Here is a 25879-nt window from a genome sequence, read left to right on the forward strand (position 1 = left end):
GCATTGTTTCTGACACTCCCATCCCAATTATCCCAGTCACTGAATCAATCCACCTCATAGAGGACCTTCCCCTCCTGCGCTGTCCCTCCACCCTCCCAAGCATGAGGTCCTTCTCCAAGGACCAGTCTCTCCTCACAACATGTCCAAAGTATGTCAGATGGAGCCCCAGAATCCTTGCCTCCAAGGAGCCACCCAGTTTAACCCTTTCCAGGACAAATCTGTTTGTTTTCCTAGCAGTCCATGGTATTCTCAAAACTCTTCTCCGGCACCACAGCTCAAAGGCATCAATTCTCCTTCTATCCTCCTTGGTCATTGTCCAACTCTCTGATGCATAACAAGTGATTGCGAAGACCATGGCCTGTATCAGACACACCTTAGTCTCCAGAGAGACACCATTGCTGTTCAGTACTTTAGAGAGGTCCCTAACAGCAGACTTTCCCATTGCAATGCGCCTTTTAATTTCCTGGCTGCTGGTGCCAAGACTGTTGACTGTGGAGCCAAGCAAACTAAAGCTGTGTACAATCTCAATCTCTTTACCATCCATCCTGATGCTGCCAATTGGTCCAGTGGTGAGAATCTTTGTCTTCTTGACATTGAGCCTCAATCCATATTGTAGGCTGCCGTCCTTGACCCTCTGCAGCAGGTGCTTCAGGTCCTCTTCAGTTTCAGCAAGCAGGGTTGTATTATCTGCATAACGCAGATTGTTGATAAATCGTCCACCAATCCTGACCCCACATTTCTCCTCATAGAGCCCAGCCTCCCGGATAATCTGTTCTGCATATAGGTTGAAAAGGTATGGAGATAGGATGCATCCCTGGCGTACGCCCTTCCCAATTTTGAACCATGCAGTGTTCCCTTGCTCTGTTCTGACGACTGCCTCCTGGTCCAAGTATAGGTTTCGCATTAGAACGATCAAGTGTTCTGGGATTCCCATTCTTCTCAGAGTCAGCCATAGTTTGTTATGATCCACACAGTCAAATGCCTTTGCATAGTCAATGAAACACAGATAGACATTCCTCTTGTATTCCCTGTTTTCAGCCAAGATCCATCTAACATCAGCTACAATATCCCTAGTACCACGACCCCTTCTAAACCCAGCCTGGACTTCTGGTAGTTCTTATATCTAGTTTTTTTATATTAGTTTTTTATTATTTTTTCTTATATCTAGTTTTTATATCTAGTCATCAATTAATGGTCATACAAATTGTTTGTGCTCCATGAATATTGTGAATAATGCTGCTGTGAACATTCCTGTCCAAGTTTTTATGTGGATCTGTGTTTTCAGTTCTTCTGGATACATATCTAGGAGTGAAATACCTGGGACATTTGGTAACTTAGGTAAAGCTACTTGAGGAATTCCCTAACTTTTTCCGGAGTGATTTCACCATTTTACCATCTCACCAGCAGTGTCTGAGAGTACTCATTTCACGTGCTCGTTCGCATTGGTCACTCATGTCTGTTTAGCCACTATATATAGTAATATCCCATTGTGGTTTTGATCTGCATTTTTCTGATGACTAATATTGAGTATCTTCTCATGTATTTGCACACCCCATCTCAGCTACTTCTTTTTAATTTAAATTATTTCCCTCTCCTTTTGTATGGGCAAATTTTTTTTTCTAAATTTTGTGCTTCTTGTCCTATCTAACTTGCCCTCAACACTCCGTTGACCATCTCACAGCATTTTAAACATTCATGAAATCTTCTCTTAGAGATTGCATTGTGTCTCGGGGCACCCACCTGCTGACACCATTAACTCTAAGGATTTAAATGAATTTCCACCTTCCAGAAAATCTCCTCCGTGTGTTATCGATAGTAAGCTTCTATAACCCCCAAATTGTGATGATAATAGTGCTTTGCTCTAAAGCATTTAATGTCATAAGAATTCCAAAATTTTTTTTTCAAAGTTTTACCTCCTTAACGTTTTTTTCCCTGTGAGCTAGAACTGTCTCTGTGGTCAATCCAAAAACATACATGTATTAGTTTGTATATATGAAAAAATCCCACTATGTCTTGGAAAGGAAACTTTTGTGAGTGAAACCAGTATTTCCTGATGCACATTGACATTTCAGACCTCTTAAAAGTTAGATGCTGGTCCTGGATGTAAATAGTATTGAAATTAGAATTTGCTGTCATGCTGACTTTAGACCAGAGGAAAAGGGAAAGGGTGTTTTGGAAATTCTGTGTCCCTCTCTCCATTCTGTACATTGATAGAGTCTTTCTTGTATCCTTTAAAGAGAACATTGGTAGTCATGGTCTGCAAAGCAGCACTTGCTGGCTCCTTACATCTGTAATTCACATCAGTGCAGGCCTCTAGTGGAGCTGGGAGCCTTTTCTGGTTTTCATATCTCACAAGGGCCCATCCTACTTTCACATTTGATTCGACAAACTTTTCTCAGCATTTCTCATTCTCCATCTTCCTATAAATTGAATATATTTGCATCGTGCTCATGATGAATTCTATTAATTCCCTTATAAATGTGGATATTTTTCACCTTATAGAAAATAATTTTTTAAGAGTTGCTTTGAATTTTTGCTTATTTCGTCAATCCTAAGTCCCACTAGGTGCCAGACATGGGAAATACAGAGGGAATAAGAAATAATAACACATGTCATTATGATAACTAAGAATGAACATTTTTAAAGATTCTGTGATCCTAGCACACTCTAGCTTAGTTTGAGGTTGTCAGAAAGGGTTCCCCTGGGGAAAATGACACTTCATTTGGATCATGAAATCCTAGCCGGAAGGCTAGGATTTAGCTGTAACACACTGCACAGATGTTATCACAGGCACAGGACCGAAAACAGTCACAAGTTTCATGATTTTGTGGATCTTAATGAAGCACAGTCTGGAGACTAAAAGTGCACCTGATCCAGGCCATAGGCTTCGCAGTTACTTGCTACGCATCAGAAAGCTGTACAATGACTATAGATGATAGAAGGAGAGTTGATTCCTTTAAGCTGTGGTGCTGGAGAAGAGTATTGAATGTACAATTGACTGCTAGGAAAACAAAGAGGTTTGTCCTAAAGAGGGTGAAACTAGACTGCTCCTTGGAGGCAGGGATTCTGAAGCTTTGTCTGACATACTTTGGACATCATGCTTGGGGGACAAAAGGGACACAAAAGGGAGGAAGAACCTTGATGAGATGTATTTATTCAGTGACTGAGCTAATTGGGGGTAGGTGTGTCAGAGACAAAAAGATTGGCCAGGATAGAGCAGGGTTTAGGGCTGTTGTACATAGGGTCGCTATGAGTCACAACAATAAGGACAGTGTGGCTGGCCTGTCAGGAGCAAAAGAGACCAGATGAACTAGGCGCAGATGAGGCAGGCAGCCCTTGAAGACATACTGAGGATCTGGCCTCTAGCAGTGGGGTGCCGTGGAAGGCCTGAAGGTGGAGGAGTGGCATTTGTTGATAACACTTGACATTGAAAAAGGCCGAATGACCTGACCCACTGTCCTTTTCTCTCCTGTTGCTCAGGAATATGACTGTAGGAACTATCAGCCCAGCCAGATGAGTGAATCTGAGTTGCAGATGCTGGCAAGCCTACGGCGGCAGCAGAATGAAGAGCTGGAGGAGGCAGGGGCTCCGCACGGCCTGAGCGCATCCCAGGTTGACAACTGTAATGTCAGCATAAGCACCAGCAGTGACGACACGACCACCTGGAACTCCTGCCTGCCACCCGTGAGTACCAGGCTGTGCATCTCTGTTCCATTGCCTTAGCGAGGAGCAGGCTCCTTCCGGGCAAAGCCCAGTCTCAACTGGGAAATCCAGTGCCACGCCCCGGAGAAATAGGGAAAGCCTACTCAGAAATGCAATGTTTTAGAACTGGGGACAAAAATTAGGAAGTGCCATAGTCCTTTCTTCAATCACTTTATTTGTAGACAATAATATACGTACTCAGAAAAAAAGATATCTATTACTACATATATTATCATAGCATAGTGTATTAGACAACAGAGTGAAAGAAAAAAAGAATAATTTTATCATAGACTCTGAGTACCCCACTGTATTTCCAGTGCCTCGCACCACTCTCAGCACAAGGAAGAGCTCAGTGTTGGTTAAATATGAAATGAATAAAGAAAAAAACTGGGAAGAGGAGTCTGTAAATACACTGGGTATTGCACAGATGTTAAGAGAAGAAAAGAAGCATCTATAGAAGTTACCAGATGTTTATGGCACATCCCTGTGTCGGAGGGGCCATGGTCAGTGCTGTGGGCGTTTCAGCAATGTGCATTCTCATATGTTTGCACAGATAGGGCACTTTGAAAAACAGTCCATAATCCTCAGTAGGACCTGACAGAGGAGATTGAGCAGCTCTGTGCCTTCCTGATTTTCAGGTGATTAAACAGAAAGCTGGGATCAAGTTTCCATACATGTCAGGTCAGAGTTGAGTGTGCTAAGTCAGCCCCTTCTCCTAATAGCCCCTCAAGAACCTTATGGTTTAATTGGAAAGACAAAGCATAAACAGTCCAGTATAGTACAGGAAGTGGAGTAAGGAAAATAAAAATAACAACCATTATTGTTATACTGGCATTGGTAGTTACAGCTATGTAGACTTCCAAAAGAACAAACATGTATCTTAGAGGAAGTACAACTAGAGCAATTCTTAGTGTCAAAGTATGAAAGCTTCGCCCCTCATACTTTGGACAGGTAGATAGGAGAGGCTATTCCTTAGAAAGGGACATCATAATTAGAAATGCAGAGGGTCAGGGAAATGGAAGAAGACCCTCAATGAGGTGGATTGATAAATGTCTGCAACAATGGGTTCAAGTGTGTTGAGTTTGATCAGGACGGCACAGGATAGAACAGGGTTCAGGTCTGTGGTTCATTGGGTCACTATGAGTCATACTCAACTGCACAGGACATCTACAACAATATAGCTCCAAAGAATGTTTACTTACAAGGTGATGTTCAGTGTCACAGCAAACATATTCAAATACCGTTTCATCCATCGGAAAATTCCATTTTTACTGTATCATTTTTGAAAGGATATTTAGAATTGTAATATTCTAATGTTGTTTGTGATTATGTAAAGATAGGATCTTTACATTAACAATAGGATAAAATTTATTCATTTTACTTTCTCTTTCTATCCTCAAGCCAGTGTCTTCTAGGCCTCTCACTTCTTCGTAGGTAAGCTCGCAGGCGCTGACATCTCATGTTTTCTAGGTGTTACCTAATTTGCTCCGCACCACGGCTCGGTGTGGTAAGCACTGTGAGATCTCACACTTTCCAGGTATGAAACCTGAGGCTCCTTAGTAAAGTGATTCAAATATAAACCCAAACCCACCGTGTCAGGTTGTTGCTGACTCATGACAGTTTTTCCTTGGGTTTCTGAGCCTGTTAAGTCTTGAAGGAAAAACACTGCTTGTCTTTCTGCTGCGGAGCAGTTGGTGGATTTAAACTACCCACGCTGCTCTACTAGATTGTGGGCTAATACTAAGTCTGAGCTCCGAACACCACTGTGATATGTAACTTCTTATTCTATGACTTCCGGAGCCACTGCATCTATCCACTAGAAGGTGAGGTTTCCATGCCCCCAGAAAACATACACATCTTCAGAGAAAAAAGGCATTTAAATTAGCTCTAAAGAGATTGGGGGGTGGGGGAAGGTGGTTACCTTTTTATTAGTGTTAGTCATCCATCTCTCTTCCATGCTTATCCCCCAGGGTTCTTCTCTTGCCTTAATTGTGTTTGCATTTCACGAAACTTTCCGCATACTGTGGCCTCTGGCAGCTTTCAGGCCAACAAGTAGCCAGCGCTCAAGCATAAACCTCGCTGTGTTCCAGTTCCTCTGAGTGTCCTTGTAGCCAAAGCTAAGAACTTAAGAGTCAATGGCAGATTTTTGCCTCTCCAAGCTACAAGAGAATGGAAACGCTGCCTTTCCTATAAACTGCTCCTTGGCAGTCATTTAAAACTCAAATAAGAAAAAGAGCAGAGACCTCCTGATCAAGCCCATTCTGTCATGAAGTAGCTGAGAGTCCAGCGTTACAAAGGGCAAGCTGAGGAATGATTATTTATGGACGGAAAAGGCTGAACTCGTGGTTGCCCTGGATACCGTGTTCTCATCACTGTCCTGTTCTGGCAAGGACTGAAGTCTCCTGCATGACAACTATTCCACTCTAAAGTGTACGGCCAAAAATAACACCTTTGGTAATGAACTTAATAGCCCCTCTGTTTGACCAAATGAGAAATTGAAAGCATTTGTTTTTCAGCTAGAGGAAAATATTGCAAGACCTACCTTTATATTCATAAGATATGTGTAGTATTGCATCAAATTCAGTCTATTAAAAAACTGGAAATATCCCCAAATGGAAAACTGCATTCCTTAATGAAGTCTGCATCTTATTGATTGTGTAGAGTTTAAACAGAGCAATTTCCAGGCACCGTGGTGATCTTTCTGAGAGCTCGTGACTTCCTCTATAGACATTGTGCCAGGACAGCAAAAAGGAAAGGAAGGAACTCATCATTTTGTTTGTCAGAATGATATTTCAAAAATTAACTAGATATTGTCTCAATACATTCACCATCCTTTGAGAACATAATTTTAATATTTATATACCAAATAGGAAATAATGATGGCTCAACGCAGCATTGAAAAGAAATGAGAAAATAGACCTGAATGTTTCTGGGGTGTTCAAAATAATTAAGAAGTGTTCTATATTACCAGTTGTTCCACACTATGATAAATAGAAGAGGCAGGTGGGCAACCACTAGAATGACGTCAACTCCAAGCCCCCTCTCACCCAGCCAATACTCTTTTTAGCCCTCTGTAATTGGACCACCAGGAAAACAAATAGATCTATTTTATAGAGGGTAAAAACCAAGTCTCTCCTTGGAGGCTAGGATTTTGAAGCTCCGTCTCACAAACTTTGGGCCCATGCACAGGAAGGACCTTTCTCCTTAGAGAAAGACATCATGCTCTGAAGGGTAGAGGGGCAGTGCAGGAGAGGAAGACCCTGGACGAGATGGATGGATGAATACAGTAACTAGGGCAATGTGGATAGGTAAGTCAGGTCAGGCTTCAGAGCTGCCGTACATGGGGTCACTATGGGTCACGGGCAACTTGACAGCACAGAACAACAATTTCTTTGATAGTACATTCATTCCTTCATCCATCTCACACTCAACCTGCCTAATCTAATCCATGCCTTTATCTTAATCCCTCTTTCCCTCTGTATTTCAGTAAATGATACCACATTGGCACTAATCTTCACTTCTTCTCCTTCATTCTTCATATCCAGCTGGTCTACAGACCCTCAGAATCCTTTCTTCTTTATTCTCTTAACTTTCCCTACCTAATGTCACTGACTTGACACTTTATTATTCATTCAAATTTTTTTTCAAATTCCTAATCTCTCTGCCTCCCACCTTAGCCTATTAGAAGCGTACTGTGAAATCCAGCTGCTAAGGTTAAAATCAAAGCCATAATCGTATAAAGTACTTGGGGCTGTGTGTGAGACATACTGTTGCTATTATTAGGTGCCATTGAGTCAACCATGATTCATGGCGACTCTGTGAACAACAGATTTCCAATGTACCGTATCCTGGTCCATCATCATGATCTTTGTTGGGCTCACGCCCATTGTGGGAGTCCCTGAGCCAGTCCCATCTTGTTGAAGTGCTGCTTTTCTTTCACCAACCCTCCACCTTTCCCAACGTGATATCTTTTTCCAGGGACTTCCCCTCCTGACAACGTGACCAAAGTATGGAAGACCAAATTTCACCGTCCTTACCTCTAAGAAGCACTCTGGTGCACTTCCTCCAAGAAAGATTCATTTGTTCTTTTGGCAGCCCATGGGATCTTCAGTACTCTTCGTCAATACCACAACTCAAAGGCGTCAGTTCTTCTTTGGTCTTCCATGCTCATTGTCCACCTTCCAGGAAATGTGTAGGAAGCAACTGAACACACTGTGCTTGCATCAGGCACACTTTAGTCTTGAACCTGAAATCATTGCTCTCTTTAACACTTTGAAGAGAGAGGTCCTTAACAGCAAATTTCCCACCCTCATCGCTCACTGCTCCTCATGTTTCACTCCATGCTTCAGTCCAGTTATAAAACCCTAAACTCACCGTGCACATATCCATGTGCCAGATTCTCCGTGGAGAATTCTCCAAAGGAGAATCTTGTTCCTTCAAAACTTAGTTTCAAAAGAACTATAAGATATCATTTCACCCCAGTCAGAATAGCAAAATTTTACAGAACAGCAAGCAACAAAAGCTGACAATGTTATGGAGAAACTGGAACCCTTATTCACTGTTGGTAGGAGTGTAAAATGGTGCAACCACTGTGGAAAGTAGTGTGGCGCTTTCTCAAAAAGTTGCAAATAGAGATACCATTTGACCCAGCTATTCCACTACTGGGAATATATCCTAAAGAGACCATTAACTGCCACCCAAGCAGAAATATACACACCCATGTTTATAGCAAGGAGTTGTAAACAACTTAAGTGCCCATCAACAAACAAATGGATAGAGAAGTTGTGGTATATTTACATAATGGAATACTACACTGCATTAAAAAAACAAGGAACTCATGCAATATTATTCCAAATGGGTGACCCTGGAGGACATTATGCTGAGTGAAGTATCTCAGTCACAAAAGGACAAATACTTCATGGTGCCACTGTTGTGAAACAGAACTGACCTTGGTGTGGGGGAGACTGAGAAAGATGGGTCCAATAATGTATACTGCATTGAAATAGATGAGGGAGAAAACTTTAAAAGAGATATGTGACTAGGTATTTTTGTCATGACAGGAGTCCAGAGCAAAGGCTGCATAGTGGAGTGGACCTGAGGGAGGGTTTGTAAAACAATGAAAGAATTTTACTTTTCCAAGAGGGTAGTGTTCTGGGGGTAGGGTTGGGAGGGGAGAAAAGTGCAACAATGAATGAATGGAAACCCAAAGTCTCTGTAAATTTTCATTGAAATTAATAATCAATTTAAAAAGAAAAAAAACCCCTTAGTTTAGAAGTTTCTATTAGGCCTCCTTGTCATCAAGTCCGTGTTTTCTGACTTCCAGTCCTTCTTTCCTTCTTTATTTCCTGCTTCTCCATTCCAGTCACCAGTCCTACTAATGCAACATGGCTCCATGTTTGAACACTCTCAGTCTTGCTTAAGATTATTAAAAAATGACTGGAACAGTATATCAACAGGAAACTTGAAGCTGGATTCATGAAAGACCATGAAACAATGGATATTATTGCTGATGTCAGCTCAATCTGAGCTTGAAGCAGCAAATTCTAGATGTTTACTTGTGTTTTATTATGAAAGCCATTTGATTGTGTGGATCATGACAAATATTAGATAATATTGAGAAAAATGGGTATTGCCAACACATTTAATTGTGCTTATGTGAAACCTTTCTGCCTTGGAAGAAGTGTAAGAGGGAGAAAGGAATTCCAAGTTCAGAAAATGAGACTTGATTCTGGATGACGTGAGGTGAAGGGGGGTCTCCGCATTAGTCAGTACTTTGTTGCTCCATTAGCTTGACCAGGGCTTGAAATGTGTTTGCTTCTTTCTCCCCAACAGCATGCACCATGCACCCCACCCTCCACTCTGCATGCACACTGCTGTTACTTGCCTTCAGGTCAGCTCCAATTCGAGCAGCCTCGTGTTTTAAGAGGGTGGCACGTTGTCTGGTCTTGTCCATCTTCACGATTGTTGGTATGTTTGAGTCCGTGTCTGAGTGTGGCTGTTGTGTCAGTTCACCGCATCCAGGGTTTCCTTCATTCTCACTGACCCTCTGTAGTCAGAACAATCCACGAGGATCTCACTGCTGATCCAGAGGTCAAGCCTCTGGCAGCTCAACTGCAGAAAGACGGACAGCCTACTCCTGTGTTTCTTTTTTATTTTTTTTTCCCAGCCTCAGAAGCACAATGAAGGGTCAGGCCATGACTCAGTCCTGACCTGAAGCCAATGAGTTTGTATTGATATATTTTTCTAGAGGTTGGCTGTTCCTAATGACATGTCCAAAGTAAACAAGCTGAAATGTCCTCTCTTCAAAGGACATTCTGGTTGTGCTTGAATATTATTGTATACCTTAGCTACACACTGCAATATGCCTTGAATAAGCCAGGCCCTTTTCAGGTCTTGTCCATGCTCTAGAACTTTCTTTTACCAAGAATGCTGCAACTCTCCCACTTCCCTTCTCTACCTAGAATAACCGTCCTTTATTTATAAAGGCATAGCTCAAGTGTCGCTGCTTTGTGAAACCCTCCTCAACCCACCTTGAAGAGACTTACGCCTTCTCTGTTGTTGTGTACTGTTGAGTCAGAACCAATCCCTAGCTGACCCTGCAGCAGGTTTGCATAGGCAGTAAATTGCTCACGAGTTGTTTGCCCATCTTTGTCCCAAGGAACAGCTCGTGGAGTTAAGCCATGTACCTTTGCATTGACCGAGCGGTTTCTGACCACTAAACCACAAGAGCTCCCTTGTTCTTTCTCTAGGCTCCCATTATTTTCTGTGAGCCTTGCTGTAGTGTGTAGCATATCAAATTTGTACACTCAGCCCTGGCTGTGAGCTCCTTGAAAGCAGGCTATACCTCAGTGTACACTGTACCTTCCCCTCTGAGCACAGGGCCTGGGAGGAGGTCACACCCAGCCACTGCTGACGGTCACTTGTGGGTTAAATTGATCAACAGTGTTTTTAAACCCCTTTTCTATCCTAGAGTAAGTTTGGTCAGAATTCCAAAATAAACAACAGCTTTGGTCTACTTACATAGATCCTGAATTGTTGTTATTGTTTTCTATTGAGTCAGAACCAACCCATAGCTGAAACCCCAGTGGATTTCTTAACCACATGTGTTCTGGATTGCAACACAGCTTCTTACCACTATGCCACCAGAGCTAAATATTCACACCCTGAATAATGTCGGTAATTATTCTTCAGTCCATACTTGGTAGTTTTGTCTGTTAGGTACCAAAGAGTTGATTCCAACTGGCAGCAACTCTCTGTGCAAAAGAGCAAAGCACAGCCATGGTTGAGCCCAATGTTGCCACCCCCATGTCATTCCACCCCATTGAGAGTCATCCTTTCTTCTGCAGACTCTCAACTATACCAAGTATGATGCCCTTCCCCAGGAATTAATATCTTCTGATAAGAGAAGTGCCTAAGATGAAGTCTTGGGCCTCTTGCTCCGAAAGAGCATTCTTCCTCCAAGAAAAATGTGTTCTTCGGGCAGTCTGCTATTCTGTATCATTCACAATACACCAAGTTCAATGGCATTAATTCTATTCAGTCTTTATTTATTGTCCTGCTTTCGCATGCGCATGAGGCCATTTAAAAATGCAATGCCATGAGTTAGGTGACATCTTTGCCTTTTAACTATTTGATAAATGAGTGTTAAATATACACCAAAAAGGGGGAGGAAGATACCTTCTTCTAAGAAGGGCCTAGAGACCAATAAGAAAAGGACACTTGGGCAGATCCCAGACAATTAACAGCTTTACCTCAAGGCTTCATACATGTTGTAGTTTGAAGCTAACAAATCTCTGCAAAGTAAGATGCAAGTCTTCAGCAAAATCTATTGTTTACCACAAGCTTTGACTCTTCTGTTTTCCTCAGCGTCTGTTCAATTCAGGCTAATATGTACTGTTTAAAAGGCATTTAGATATAATAAATTAGTCATTTAAAAGTGTAATTAAATGTAACCATATTTCTCATAGCAAATTGGTTTTTGTAGGCATCTCTTGCTAAATAAATCAAGCCGACTGAGAAATCCATTGGCCTTTGACAGACAAATTTTTCAAAGTTTCTAACTTAGAACCAAATTCAATTAAAACAGTACTTTACAACTTCTGTTTAAACCAGGCTACAAGTAATCAATTTTGGAGAGTTTCTGTAAGGAGTAACCCTCATGGGATTCATTGGAAACCTGGGCTCTAGGCTGCAAGCACAGAGCAGCCAGGGGTCAGTTAGCATGTATTTCTTAACTGAATTCTATTATGGTGAAGAAATTTGATTGACAACAACATAAAACCATGCTGGCAGGAAGAGGAGGGGAGAGGGAATATGGAGGGGGGGATTCCCTCTTTTTTCTTATTGGTTTGCATAGGAGAGTTTATTTACATTGTGTTTCATTCATGTACATTTTGTTTTATATAATTTTCATTTGCACTGTGTTTAGTTCAGTCATTCATGAGACATTGTATTTTATATAATTAATTGCTTTTGCAATTCTTTAACCTGTTGTTGTGGTTGTGTACTGTAGAGTTGGAACTGACCCATAGCTGACCCTTTGGCAAGTTTTTAGAGGCAGTTAATCACACAGGAGGAGACCGCCCATCCTTCTTCCACTGAGCATCTGGTGGCCTCGAACCATATGCCTTCCGAATTGCAGTGCAGCTTCTTGCCACTAGACCACCTGAGCTCCTTAATGAATTGGTTTTGATCTGTGCCTGTCATTACCCCATGTTTTTTAATCCCCCTTGAATCTTTTATTTTCTATGTGTGGTTTTTTAAGGAAAAAGAAGTATTTAATGGACACTGTTTTATATGGTAAGTAATCAAGCTAATGTGAGACCTAAGCTCGGCAAACCTAGGCTCTAACCCAGCTATGTCATTTCCTGGCATGGTCATCTGTAAAATGGGAACAGCTACAGGGCCATCCCAGCATTCTGAGGATTAAATGATCACATGTGATGCAGTCTGGCAGAAATGATGTACAGTAATGTAAACTGCTCTTCCCCCAGGTTATTCCCCTCAAAGGAATTACCTGACTGCACAGAAAAGATTTCCAGAACGCTTTCCTATTCTACGGCTGCTCAGGGCTGTTGAGGATAAGCAGAGGGTCGAAGCACTCGCTTTGGTTTGTGCTGAACTGTTGGAATCTACACACACAAACATGCACAAAGAGCTTTCCAGTTCCGCCTCTAACCCAGATACAAGAAAACTATGTCAAATACCTGTGCTACCCAGTGCGCAAATTCCCCAAAGACGTCATTCCATCAAGTTAAAAATCTCATAACCTCAACTCAAGCCCCTAAGTCATTTACTGCTTCCAGAAAGAAAATAGGAAAGGAAGAAAGAATAGAAAACTCACCTCTTACATCTGGAGAAAAATGGGGCAAAATGCACTTAATAAAATTATAAGCAATATGGTGAGGTTCTCTGGCAAGTTATTTGTGGTCTGGATGAACTTTGCAACATTATTGCCATTTTCATAGGTTTGACATAACAACATAAAAATATTGTCTTTGCCTTTTAACATGGCAGGATTGTCTCATCCCCCGTTCTTTTATTTAGCCTTCACTTCTCTACCTCGCCCCCAAATTTCTAGCAGCTTGCTGATAGAGAAGCAAAGCTGCCTTCTGCTCCGTGGCAGTTCATGCCTTCTGCTCCGTGGCAGTTCATGCTATGTGAGTGCAGCGTCCGTGGCACTAGCGCATAGCAACAGCGCCACCTAAAGGACGACCGCCCTGGTTTCTCTTCTCGGCTCTACTTGCTCAAAAGCCTCTCCGTGTTTTTACACGGTGACTCTGGCTGCTGAGTCCGGTAGATAATATATTGCCAGTTTAGGCTTTTTATAGTTATTAGGTCTTAATTTTTTCTGATCCACTAATTCATTACTTCTCGGTTCTCTTTGGAGTACAATGAGTTTTCTTTTAATCCTTCTAAAAAAGGTAAGCAGTTGATTGTGCTAGACCACGGATAAATCAGATGAGCAGATGTTCTTATACAGCCATAGAAATGATGTAGGGAAAACCGATATTAGTCAATGTAATATCTGTGCTGTCGAGAGAAAATATTGAAATGTGCAGCTTGCTCTGTGTTTAGTGACTATGAAAGTCACCCCATGAAATAAACTTTAATTATCCTCAGAGTACTGTCTGTTATATCTTACACTTGCCCCAAATTTTGAAATGTAGTCTGACTTATTTCCTTTCATTTTAAATGTATTGTGGCATTTCATGAGAATGAAATCAAATGAATTTAATTCATGATGAGGATCTAGTCATATATTTCAAATAAATGTATTTCAGGACTCATTTTATTCTTATTATTCCTGCCATACACTGAACCGATTTGGTCATATTTGTTGTTCAGAAGTTCAAGGAGTCATTACAATACAAAGCGAATTCCCCGCTAGCCCAGTGGTTAGAGGAGGGACTGTGGGGTCAGACTGCAGGTCTTCAACACTGACTCCATTATTTCCTGGATTTTCCTTGGATTTTTACCCAGAATCTAAATTTCCTCTTCTCTTGAATAGCATTGATAATCCTATCTATTTCACAGAATAACTGTCAAAATCAAATGAGATACCATCTATAAAAAATTTAGCCCGAGTAGATGCACAGTAAATCACTGATCACTGTTACTACTATTGTCGTAGTTATTTATGGTGCTCCATAGATGTGACTGAATTCTAAACTTGAGGGGAAAGGGTGATTAAAAAAAAAAAAAACACCAAAAACTGATGCTTTCACAGAATGTTGCCTACCTAGAGATAGGTTTCCTGCATGTGCATAGAAGCAGCATATCCATTTGTGGATGGGACCTCTGGCTTCAGACAGCTGGTCACATGGCCCCCTCTGTGTTCAGAGAGCTTTTCAAAGCTATTAGGCACGTCCTCATTCATTCTGATTTGGACTGAGAAAGACAAAAGCACCTTGCCACATGAACGCTCTGCCCTTTAAAAGCGTCAAAGCAAATTTCTAGGAGCCAAAATGTCTTGAAGGAGCTTCTAAACTGTATCCCTTCCTGTCCCTAAGCAGAAGGGAATCTGGAAACAGTCACTTTTGTACTGTTGTTGTTGCTGTTGCTGTTTTTGTTGTTGATGTTATGTGCCTTTCAGTCATCTGCAACTCATAGTGATCCTGTGTACAATAGCTCCAAACCCTGCCCTATCCTGAACCAGTCTCACTGACTCTGACATACTTAATCCCAGTGTCCCCGTTACCGTGTCAGTCCATCTTGTTCAGGGTCTCCCTCTCCTGCACTGTCCATCCACCCTTCCAAACATGATGTCCTTCTCCAAGGACTGATCTCTCCTGGCCACATGCCCAAAGTGTGTGACATGGAGCTTCAAAATCCTAGCCTCCAAGGCTTTTGTACTGCACCCCATCAAAACTAAGACGAGTGTCCATCAGTAACCAAATCATTACTAGGATTTCTTTATAGAGGAATCTGCCTTTGTGTGCTATTACCAAATTTAATTTGGTTATTTGAGACACTTTGTTATTGTTGTGTTGATATGTAATGTCAGGTCGGACCAACTTATAGCTGACCCTCCAGTAGCTTTTTAGAGGCTATAATCGCACAGGAGGAAATTTTCCACCATTCTCCCACAGAGCAGTTGGTAGATTCAAACTGCCTGCTTTGAGTTGACAGCACTAGTTGTTACCACTAAGCCACCAGAGCTTTTCATAAGTTGGTTATTATATGTGACATTTTAAAGAAAATAATTTTTTTATAATTCAGTAAGTAGTGTTTAGAACTAAAAATTAAATCAAAGAAGCAGCTATTCTGACCAAGTTCTAAAACCTAGCAATTATTTTCATTTTTTTAGTTCCCCTTTCTATACATACCAGTAGTCAGTAATGCTTTGAAAAGAAACCATTGGTGAAGTTCCCCCCCAACACTTAAAAATGAGCGTAATGTGACCACTTTATTTTGTGCCCAGTGCTTTACTCCTTGTATCATGAAATCTGCTTTGTAAACACATGATCAAAGATGGTAAGGTTCCAGTCATTATGTTCCGACCGAGTGAGGACTGACTCACAGAGGTTTAAAATAGGTGCACCAAACTGTCTTCGCATCCAAAAGACACAGTGTCATTTGGAATAAATTGACTTAATGGTATAATGTTAAGAAAAGAAAAGGGCGAGTTGGCTGAATAGCAGCCCTGTGATGCTTGGAGAGTTACGGAAATGCCTTTGAAAATAAATAGGTAGAAGAGGTCTGTTCACTGGAGGGCTGAGTGCAGTGGAAATACTGGGCGAATACCAATCAGTTTATTACAAGGGAGCGCTCCTGAGGCAGTGTGAGTTGGTCTGGAGAACCCGTTGGGCCCTTTTCTGGCTGCTTTCTTTTTTGCCATAAAATAATAAAGCCTGAATCATTGAACTGAATTTCACTTGCAAATTGCTGAAAGTCTTATTTCTCTAGTGAGATCAAATATGTCTTATGACATGTTTTTCCTTCCACTGTTCTCCCGGCTGTTGTTTCTTATTACTGAAATGGTGATGCATTGATATTGGTTCAATTACCAAAGTATCTGAGTACATTTAAATTCATGGTGCATCACAGGTAGTCAGGCTAAGTGACTGTGATTAGCAGACAGGGTGTTTGATTTAAATTAAAGGAACACTTCCAAGAGATTATTTATAGAGGAAGACAGTTTACTCTGAAGAATTCCCATCACCCACATCATTAATATTTTAGGGCTCATTAAATAAGGAATATGAGGAAATAAGGAATATACACTCTGTACACACAGGCAAGAATGCTACACTGCTTCCTCAATTAAGGCCATCGCCCTGGGACCTACCTTACACATAAGAAAGCCTTAACATTAACCCCTCTGGGTAAGGAAGTAACTAGAGCCTTTGAATACAATTCCAAAATGTACTCCAAATTCCAACTTGTAATAAATGGAATGAAAATTTTAAAAATCATTTTCATATTATCGTTATATGGTTGTTAACTATCTAGAAAAGTGCTTTGAACTGATACACAAAAAGAATTTATCAGACATGACAAGATTTTCTCTCTTTAGAGCAAAAGAAAAAGATCACATTCTGTTAGAGGCAAGTGTTTAAGGCTATGTGGGGTGCAGTTGTTTAGCTGTGTTTCAAAATTGACAGCAGCTTAAAGGTTTGTTGTTGGAGGTGAACATTGAGATCTTCTGTTTTTATTACATATCAGTATCATCTTTTTCAGTTCTTTGCTTAATGCTTGAAGTTTAATTATGCAATTGAAAGAAAGTACCATCTTGGCCTAAGATTACATGCGTTGTTCTCACTAATGATAATAGAAGTTACCCTTGCAAACTTACCAACATTGAGACATGACTATACTTTCTTTTTTTAAATAATTTATATTTAGGAATTTCCATTATCTTTTAAAACTCAAGATACATTTAATATTAAAGTACTGAGTGCCCGAAACATAGTCCCTCTCTTGGAAAAAAAAACTCTGTAGCTGAACTTTAAATTATTTCCGACATATTGTAGTTCTTTGTTTTTCCTCCCTGGACTCAAACCCCTTGATGGCATAGCATAATACCTGTCACAGAGTAAGTACTCCTAGAGGTTGGGTTGACTTGAACTGTTGAACTAAACAGTGACAAAAGGTATGGATTTTAAACTTAACATTATTCACAAAAAACTCTTGGCTTCTTTATTGGGATTCCCCCACCCCCACCCCCACCCCGGGTAAACTCGTTGGAAAAGAATGCTGCCAATAAACCAGTATTTCTGGCTTCCAGTAAGGTAGGAGTAGAAGATAACTTACTGTACGCATGTGTGAAAGAATTTGCATGGCCCTTGAGCAGCTTCTCATCATTCCTAAAAGTTCTTGGTGAATTGGAGACGTATGTGAAAAATAAAAGGACTCTTTACTCTTGTTAGTGAAATTCCATAGCAGGATAAGACATCCCAGAGCAACATACTAAAAAAATAGTCCCCAAATCTCACTACAGAGACATGACTATACTTTTTAAATCTTAAGGTCTCTGGGATACTCTTGATGCTTTGCTGTGCAGCATTAGTTCCATAAAATGTCTTGTTTTGTTGTATCTGGAAATATCAACCAATGTTAATAGCATAAAAACTCCATAGAGAGAAGGAGTCTAACACAAAATTAAAGATTATTTTCATTACATCATAGACATTATTGAGTTCAGAGTAATCCATATTTTCCCATTTATCCCCCTTTGATTCGCTAGATCTCTCAAAACCTTTGTTCTTTAAAAGTAAACCCAGCCTCTCCTTACAGACTGTTTCTCAGGGAAAAGTGAGAGTTTGTACCTAGGCTTCAAACTGGTTCTTTGCAGTTCAGTCATGGCTAGCATAAACCAGAATGGGCATGGGCCCAAATTTGTAAAATGTGGATAAAGCAGGAAAATGGAGATGGGGAAAGTTACGGGTTTATTCCCTGCTAAAAACATAATCTTCCTCTTCAAAAACAAGGGCAGTGTACATGTTGCATAGCAACCAAATTTCTTGACCACCAGACTGGGAAGCAGCAGTGCCCCACTCAGATTGGCAGCCACTGTTCCTCATTGCGAGTCCTGACAATAAACCAGTCTCCTGTATCTGGCTTCTCAAAGAGCTCACGGTGCCCCCTTCTGGGTCTCCCATTCCAGGGCTTCGGCCTTTCATTTTTCTCTCTAATTATCATTGTGCTTCACTTAGATGTTAAAAATTTGAGTCTAGCACAGTTTCACTTCATCACCCAACCTGATCTTGTTTAAACCAGCTCAAGGTCCAGATTTTTGTGAAAATATATGTAGAATATTGTGCTGCATTAACTTAAACAAGCAAACAAGGAAACAAAACAACAAAATCAAACCAACAAACAAAAAGACAACCCCACATCCAGAAATCTGATTCTAAATCAAAGCATCCTTTAGGACAGGGTAGAACTGTGCAGAGAGCTTCAGGGTCCGTGAGTCTTGATGGAAGTGGACTGCCTCGTCTTCCTCCATCAGACCTGCTGGTGGATTCAAACTGCCAATCTTTTGGTTAGAAGCTGAATACTTTCACCCCTGTGCCACCAAGGCTTCTTATTGCACTGTGTTAGTACCTCACCGATGTTTTTATTGTCTTTTACAGCCTGTCAACCAAGGTCGTCACTATCAGAAAGAGATGAATCCACCCTCTCCTTCTAACCCCAGGTAAGAATAATTTGTAGTCTAAATTTGGCCTTGTGTTTATCACCAGTCTGGGGCTATTTCTAGGCTGGGAAGATAAGTGGAGCTGCCAGAAGGTGCGCTTTCTGGTTTGAGGTTGAGACTGGGGTGTGGCTCTTGCTCGCAACAGGTGTGAGCTGTTTGGATTTGGCCTCTTATTTAAAAAGGCTTTTGGGCTCTCCGGCGTGGTTTTTGTGGATCTCCTGAATAAAACAAGCTTGGAAGCATGAGTGGCATCCACTTCCGAAAAAGCTTACCTCTGGAAACTCTATGAACTTGGAGAAAAGATGAAAGGTTTGTGTTCAAGACTTTTGTTCATAGGGTTGCTATGGGTTGCCATCAACTCTACAGCACTTAACAACAAATGGTTTTTAAAATGTAGATAATTGGGGAGTTCTGGTGGTCTAGTGGCAAGAAACTGCACCGCAGTCCTGAAGGCACAGCTCAAAGCCCCCAGATGCTCCACTGGAGAGGCAGTCTCCTCCTGTGCCAGTCGGATCCGATTTAACAGTACACAAGAAGAAGAAAAAACTGTAGATTATTCAGAAGGTTGAATGTGCATTTTTATAGATTTAATTAATTTGTTTCCCAAAACTTCTAAAAACCTTCCAGTTTTCCCCCGTAGAAGTGTTAACTTCAGTTTAGTTACTTCAGGCGATGGATAGTTGCCAAGCATGTTGTTGGTTGACATCCGTTCAGTTCCAAGCCATGTGTGCAGAGCACAACTGTGCTGCACAGTTTTCAAAGCTGTGACCTTCCAGAAATAGATCACCAGTTCTGCTTCCCAGCACCTCTAGGGGTTTAAACTGCCAGCCTTTTGGCTAGTAATCAAGTGCGTAACTCTTTGTACCACCCAGAGATTCTTCAAACTTCAAAAAAATTCAAACCCATTGCCATAGACTCAAAACCAACTCATTGCTGACCCTCCATTGGGTTTCTGAGGCTGTAAATGATGCAGAAAGAGATTGCCCGTCCTTCTGCCTCCGAGCTGCTGGTGGGTTCGCACTACCAGAGACACACAGCCTTTGAATTAGCAGCACAACTCCCTGGCGACGATGCTTCAGAGCTCCCTCTACCTCTTTCTAGCAGTGGATCTTGGAGTAAGTCCTGTAACTCCATGTAATTGTTTTCTTCCTTTTTTCATCTATAGGTTTTATTGTTTTTAGATGCCATCAGGGGAGCTGTAACTCATGTCGTTAGATGCCATGGAGTCTAATATGAGTCCTGCCAACACTATGAACAACAGATCCAAACCCTGTCCTATCCTGTGCCATCCTCATCATCCCTGACATACTTGAGCTCATTTTTAGAGTCACTGGATGAGTCCACAAGGATTTCAAGGGTTTCCTCTCTTTCTCTGTCCCTGCACCTCTCCAGCATGCTGGCTTGTCCCAAGGATCAGCTCCTCCTGACAATGTACCCAGAGTATGTGGGATGAGCTTTCACCAGCTTTTCCTCAAAGGAGCGTAGTGGTTGCCCTTTTCTAAGGCAGACCTGTTTGTTCTCTTGACAGTTCATCGGATATTCAGTACTCTTCTCCAACATGACAACTCAAAGGCATCGATTCTTCTGTCATCTGTATTCACTGTCCAACTTTTACATGCATAGGGAGTAATTGAGAAGACCATAACTTGGATTAAATGCACCTTAGCCTTTAAACTGGCGTCTTTGCTCTTTGGCACTTTGGAGAGGTCTTTGACAGCAGATTTTTCCCATTGCAACATGTCTTTTAATTTCTTGACTGCTGTTACCCTGGGGGTTGATTGTGCACCCAAGTAAATTGATAGCATTGACGACTTCAGTCTTTTCACCGTCTATCACTATGTTGATATGATGCAGTGGTGAAGATTTGTGTGACTCTGTGTATAACAGATGAAACTCTGCCCAATCCCACACCAGCCTCATAGTCGTTGCTATGCTTTAAACCCATTGACGTGCTGACTGTGCCAATCCATCTCTCTGGAAGTCTCTTTCTCCTTCACAGACCTTCTAGTTTTCTGAACACAATCACACCTGATAACATGTTTGAATTCTAGAAGACAGAGTCTCACCATCCAAGCTTCTGAGGAGCACTCTGGCTTCACTGCTTCCAAAACTGATATGTTCTTTTGTCAGTCTGTAGTATATTCAATATTCTTAGCCATCACCACAATTCAAAGGCATCAGTTCTTCTTCTGCCTTCCTTATTACACTGCCAGCTTTCATATGTATATTAAGCAATTGAAAAGAACATGGCCTAGGTCATGTTAGTCTTTAAATAGTCTTTAAACTGGCCTCCTTGCTCTTTAGCACTGTAAAGAAGTCTTTGACAGCCAATTTCCCCAATGCAGCATATCTAGATTTTCTTTTTTTTTACTACTGATGCCGTGGACTGAGTGTCGATTGTGACTCCAAGTGAAATCAGTCTTTTCGCCACATATCCTTTTGTTGGTCCATCTGTGTGTTTTAAATGAACATGGTGGACATCTGTCACTTTGGCCATCTACTCTCACCTGTTTTTCAGATTTATCAAAATTATTTCTATGAATTAAGATGACCTTTTAAATTGAAATGTCAGTTTATCCTTTCAAAATGATTTCATTTATTTTAAAATGTCATTAGTCCATCATCAATTTTGGAAAAAAAAATCATTATCTTATTTTAGACTTCTTAAGAAGAGCAAATCTGATTCTAGTTTATATGTAAATGCACTATTTTTGTTGTTTGGTTTGGTTTGTTGTTGTTGTTGTTGTGTGCCATCGAGTCAGATCCAACTGGCACAGGAGGAGACTGCCCATCCTTCAGTGGAGCATTTGGTGGATTCGAACTACGTGCCTTCAGGATTGCAGATAGATGTGGTATTAAAAAGCATCTCTGGTAGCTTAGTGGCAAGGAATTGAACTGCAGACCCAAAAGCACTTGGTTCAAGTCCACCAGCTGCTCCATGGAAGAAAAATGGGCAGTCTCCTCTCATGCACTTTGCTGCCTCTGAAAACCCACCAGAGGGTCAGCTGTGTGTGTGGTCTGATATATAACAGTACATAACAGCAACAGCATTATAAAGGAGTCCTTGGTAGCTTGGTGGTTTAAAGTGGTCAGATGCTAATAGAAAGGTCAGCAGTTCAAAGTTACCAGCCACTCTCCTGGGGAAAGATGTGTCAATCTCCTTCCATAAAGATGTATATCGCCTTGTAAACCCAACGGGACACTTTTACTCTGTCTGTAAAGTTGTCGTGAGCCAGAATCTGTTCTCTGTGGTGAGTTTGGGTTTGGATAGGGTTTAGTAAATACATTTATATGAACTAGTTTACTAGTCAAAATTGGTATCACATTTCCACTTTTTAGTATTTATTACTGTTGTTGTTGTTGTTGTTGTTGTATGATTTCGAATCAGAACCGACCCACAGCTGACTCTCCAGCAGGTTTTCAGAGGCAGTAAAGTGCATAAGAGGAGATTGCCCATCCTTCTCCCACGAAGCAGCTGGTGGATTGCAGTGCAGTTTCTTACCATTAGACCACCAGAGCTCCATATTTATTATTACTATTTATTTGTTTGTTTGTTTGTTTAGTCTTAATAAATCTGTCACATTACCATGCCAGTATTGTGGGTTGCCCCAAGAACAGCACGGTAGATCTGCCAGCACAGTGTGGTATCTATTATGTAGAGGTAAGTTTCTTAGTTTACATAAAGCAAAGACAGCTTGGCTGTTGTTGTTGTTGTTAAGTGCCACCAAGTCGTAGGCGACTCATAGCAATCCTATGAACAAGTGACCCGAACACTTGTGTAACTTTCGTCATTTCTCTAAGCTCATAGAGTTTCCGGAGGCAAGCTATTTCAGAAGTGGACGCCACTCCTTCTTCCAAGCTTGTTTTAATCAGGGAGCTCCACCAAACACTGTCCACCAGGGGTAACAATTATCACATTTGACACATCATTGTCACAGTGTTCAGCATCACAGCAACCATGAGTTACCTCTGTACAGCAAGTGGATACGCCAGTGCTATACCACTTAGAAGAATGTTCGACCAAAAACAATTAAAACCAGGCCTGAGGACTGCAAATTAAAATCACTCACCTTTGGCGTGGTAGCATCACATTCTTTCCACAAGGCAAACTGTTCTTTCTCGTTGTTGTTGTTGTTGTTGTTGTTGTGCCATCGAGTCAATATAAAGAGGCCTGGGGGATTTATTTTCTAAGAATGCGGGGTTATATCATAAACCCCAAGAGCAGCCAGACCTCAGGAAAGACTCGATGTAGGAATTAGCAAAGCATTGCACGGACAGGAGTATCCTCACTCTGTATGGTCTCTGCCTGTGTTCTCCTGTCTGCTTCAGGCTGTTCTCTAAACACGGGCCTTTTCCGTTTCCCAGTTCACATGTGTCAGCATGTAGCTATCAGACAGCTCTTGAGTTCAAGGTGCATACTGAAACTTGACAGGTGAGACTTGAATTCCATATCCTCATCATTTCCAGGAAAAAGAAAATGATCAGCCTTCTTTGGGTCTGACATCCACATCTGATCCAATTAGCAGGAGACAGAAGGAAGACCAACCCTTATAAAACTGACAGTTTCCATGAGGCTACCTAATGTGATTACCAAATTATTCATGGAGCCCAGAATATTTGTGACGAAGATGGAATCATTATTCTTTATTAGTAATCTCTTCTAAATTGCCTCTCTCATAAAAACCCATTGTTGTCAGGTCAATTGTGACTCACAGGCCCCTGGAGGACAGGGTAGAATTGCCCCGTAGAGTTTTTAAGACTGTAATATGGTTTTTTTCCTTAAAAGTTTGGATATTTTTAAAATTTTATACTGGTTTATTTACAAAGTTCATATACATCATTTTCCACACCTGATCTTTCCCATTTCCTTCGCCCCCACCTCCTTCCACTCACCAAACTGTGTGACCCTGTGCTTATCGCCTGCTCTCCGCCTTGCCCATCCTCAGCCCTGTACTTCCTCCCTCTTTGAATCCTTATACTCATTCTACAATAATGGTCTTAGACAGTCTTTGTCCTTATGGTACTGAGTTAGTTCACTTAGCATAATGCTTTCCAGTCCCTCCCAAGTTAAGTCGTGATTTACAAAGTCATTGCTCCTATGTGCTGGAAGGAAGACTTCCACAGCGGGTGGTGGGTTCAGATTGCCAAGCCTTTCAGTGAATAGCTGGGTTCTTAACCCCTGCACTATCAGGACTACTTAATAAGGAGTTCAAAATTGAGAGTGTTAGGTCAGTGTATATAAAAGACTGTTTTAATGTTCTGAAACTGGACTGCCTCAGGATGACAATCCTTTTGGATATTTCTTCCTACAATCCTGTGACTCATCCACATTTACTTTTTTTATTATTCATTTCATCCTATTTGCCTTCTAATTTAACCAGAAATCCTATTTTGGTCCAAACTATAACCAGTACATAATCTGGAGTCCCAACAAATGGAAGTGATTGTAAGATATGTTAGAAAGTAGAGTCCTCTGTTTCAATGAAAAGAGAAAAGGGGCCTGCCAAATTACCTTCCTAATTCTACCAACTTGGTGTATAAATCTTAGATGAGCCACTCAGCCTCCCCAGACTCATTTAATTATGTGAACACCCTTCTCTATACTATAAAAGGCTCCAGTTACATGCTCTCTGAGTTCTCTTCCAGCTTTATGATTCTGTGACTCTCATGAGGATTTTTTTGTAACCTTTACATGCAAAGACCAGTCTTACCACCTGAGGGTCACTCTGTGCTTTTACTTCATCACCCTGTGTAGAAAGCCTATTTCATAAAGATTGAGTGAATAAATGAATGTCTAGATGTGATAGCATGAAGGTTTTTAACAACTTGACTACCAAAGACATAACGATAGAACATGAGATTTTTTTCCCCCACTAACTAAACAATACATTTTATATAATTCAATAAACATATGCCAACAGGCATATCTATCATGATAGATGGGGAAAGACTGAAATTTTCAACAGTTTCATCTTTCTTGAATCCACAGTTAACACCTGTGGTACCAGCAGTCAGGAAATCAGGAGACATATTGTACTAGGAAAGTCTGCAATTAGAAACTTCTTCAAATTATTGAGGAATAATGATGTCAGTTTGAGGACTAAGGTGTGTCTGATTCAGGCCATGATCTTTCCAGTGCATCTGAGAGCCTGACAGTGAATAAGGATGACAGAAGGAGAATTGATGCCTTTGAGCTATGGCGTTTGAGAAGAACACTGGACATCCCATGGACTGCCAAAAGGCAAACAAATCTTAGAGGGGGTGCGGCCAGAGTGCTCTTTAGAGGCAAGAATATTGAAGCTTAGCTTCACATACTTCGAGCATGTTGCTAGAAGGGGCTATTCCTTGGAGAGGGACATGATGCTCGAAAGGATAGAAGGTCAGTGAATGAGAGGAAGACCCTTGGTCAGGTGGATTGACACAGTGACTGCCACAATAAGCTCGAATGTGTCAGGAAGTGTGAGGATGGCCCAGGATGGGAGAGGATTCAGATCTGTTGTTTGTAGGGTCCCTATGAGTCGTACTTGACTTGACAGCATGTAACAACAACAACAACAATAAATGTTCCCCAAGTTGGGAAAACTTCATTCACATTTTTACAAATTGAAGTAAAAAGGCAAACCTAAACCCAAAAAATAAAGCTCCATCAACCCATTTGCCAGCAGATTTTCTACCATTTTCCTGAAAGATTCTATGAACTTGTTCAGAAAACCTTCAGGTTACATGGATGGCTCTTGGCTCATAAATCCAACCATTTGGAAAATTGGCAGGAAAGCATTTATTGGATCATAAATAAAGAGGATGATATAATTAAGAGGACATCATATATCATCTAAAACTGGGATAAATTAAATTCTATAATGCATATAATTTATCTTAGAATTGAAAGCTGCAATTCTTCTTCAGAGTTGTAGATAAGTTTCTTACAAATGTCATCTCCTGCTTTATTCCCCAAAATAGAAACATTTACCATTAAACTTTAAAGTTAGAGGATACTGAGAGTTTATAGGAAAAACACAGGAAATGACAAAAAATGTA

General features: G+C 41.0%; 1 protein-coding gene across 1 annotated transcript in view; it reads left to right on the forward strand.

Moving 5' to 3' along the window:
- Positions 1-25879, forward strand: part of LOC102869211 (chromosome unknown open reading frame, human C3orf67) — a 367433-nt gene that overhangs the window by 292710 nt on the left and 48844 nt on the right. Inside the window, exons 13-14 of the mRNA XM_006892192.1 lie at positions 3481-3684; positions 18780-18841. Of these exons, the coding sequence (XP_006892254.1) occupies positions 3481-3684; positions 18780-18841 (266 nt within the window). The remainder of the gene's footprint in view (positions 1-3480; positions 3685-18779; positions 18842-25879) is intronic.

Source organism: Elephantulus edwardii, unplaced genomic scaffold, assembly GCF_000299155.1.
Source record: "Elephantulus edwardii isolate Elephantulus edwardi_28Jun2011 unplaced genomic scaffold, EleEdw1.0 scaffold00113, whole genome shotgun sequence".
Taxonomy (NCBI): Eukaryota; Metazoa; Chordata; class Mammalia; order Macroscelidea; family Macroscelididae; genus Elephantulus; species Elephantulus edwardii.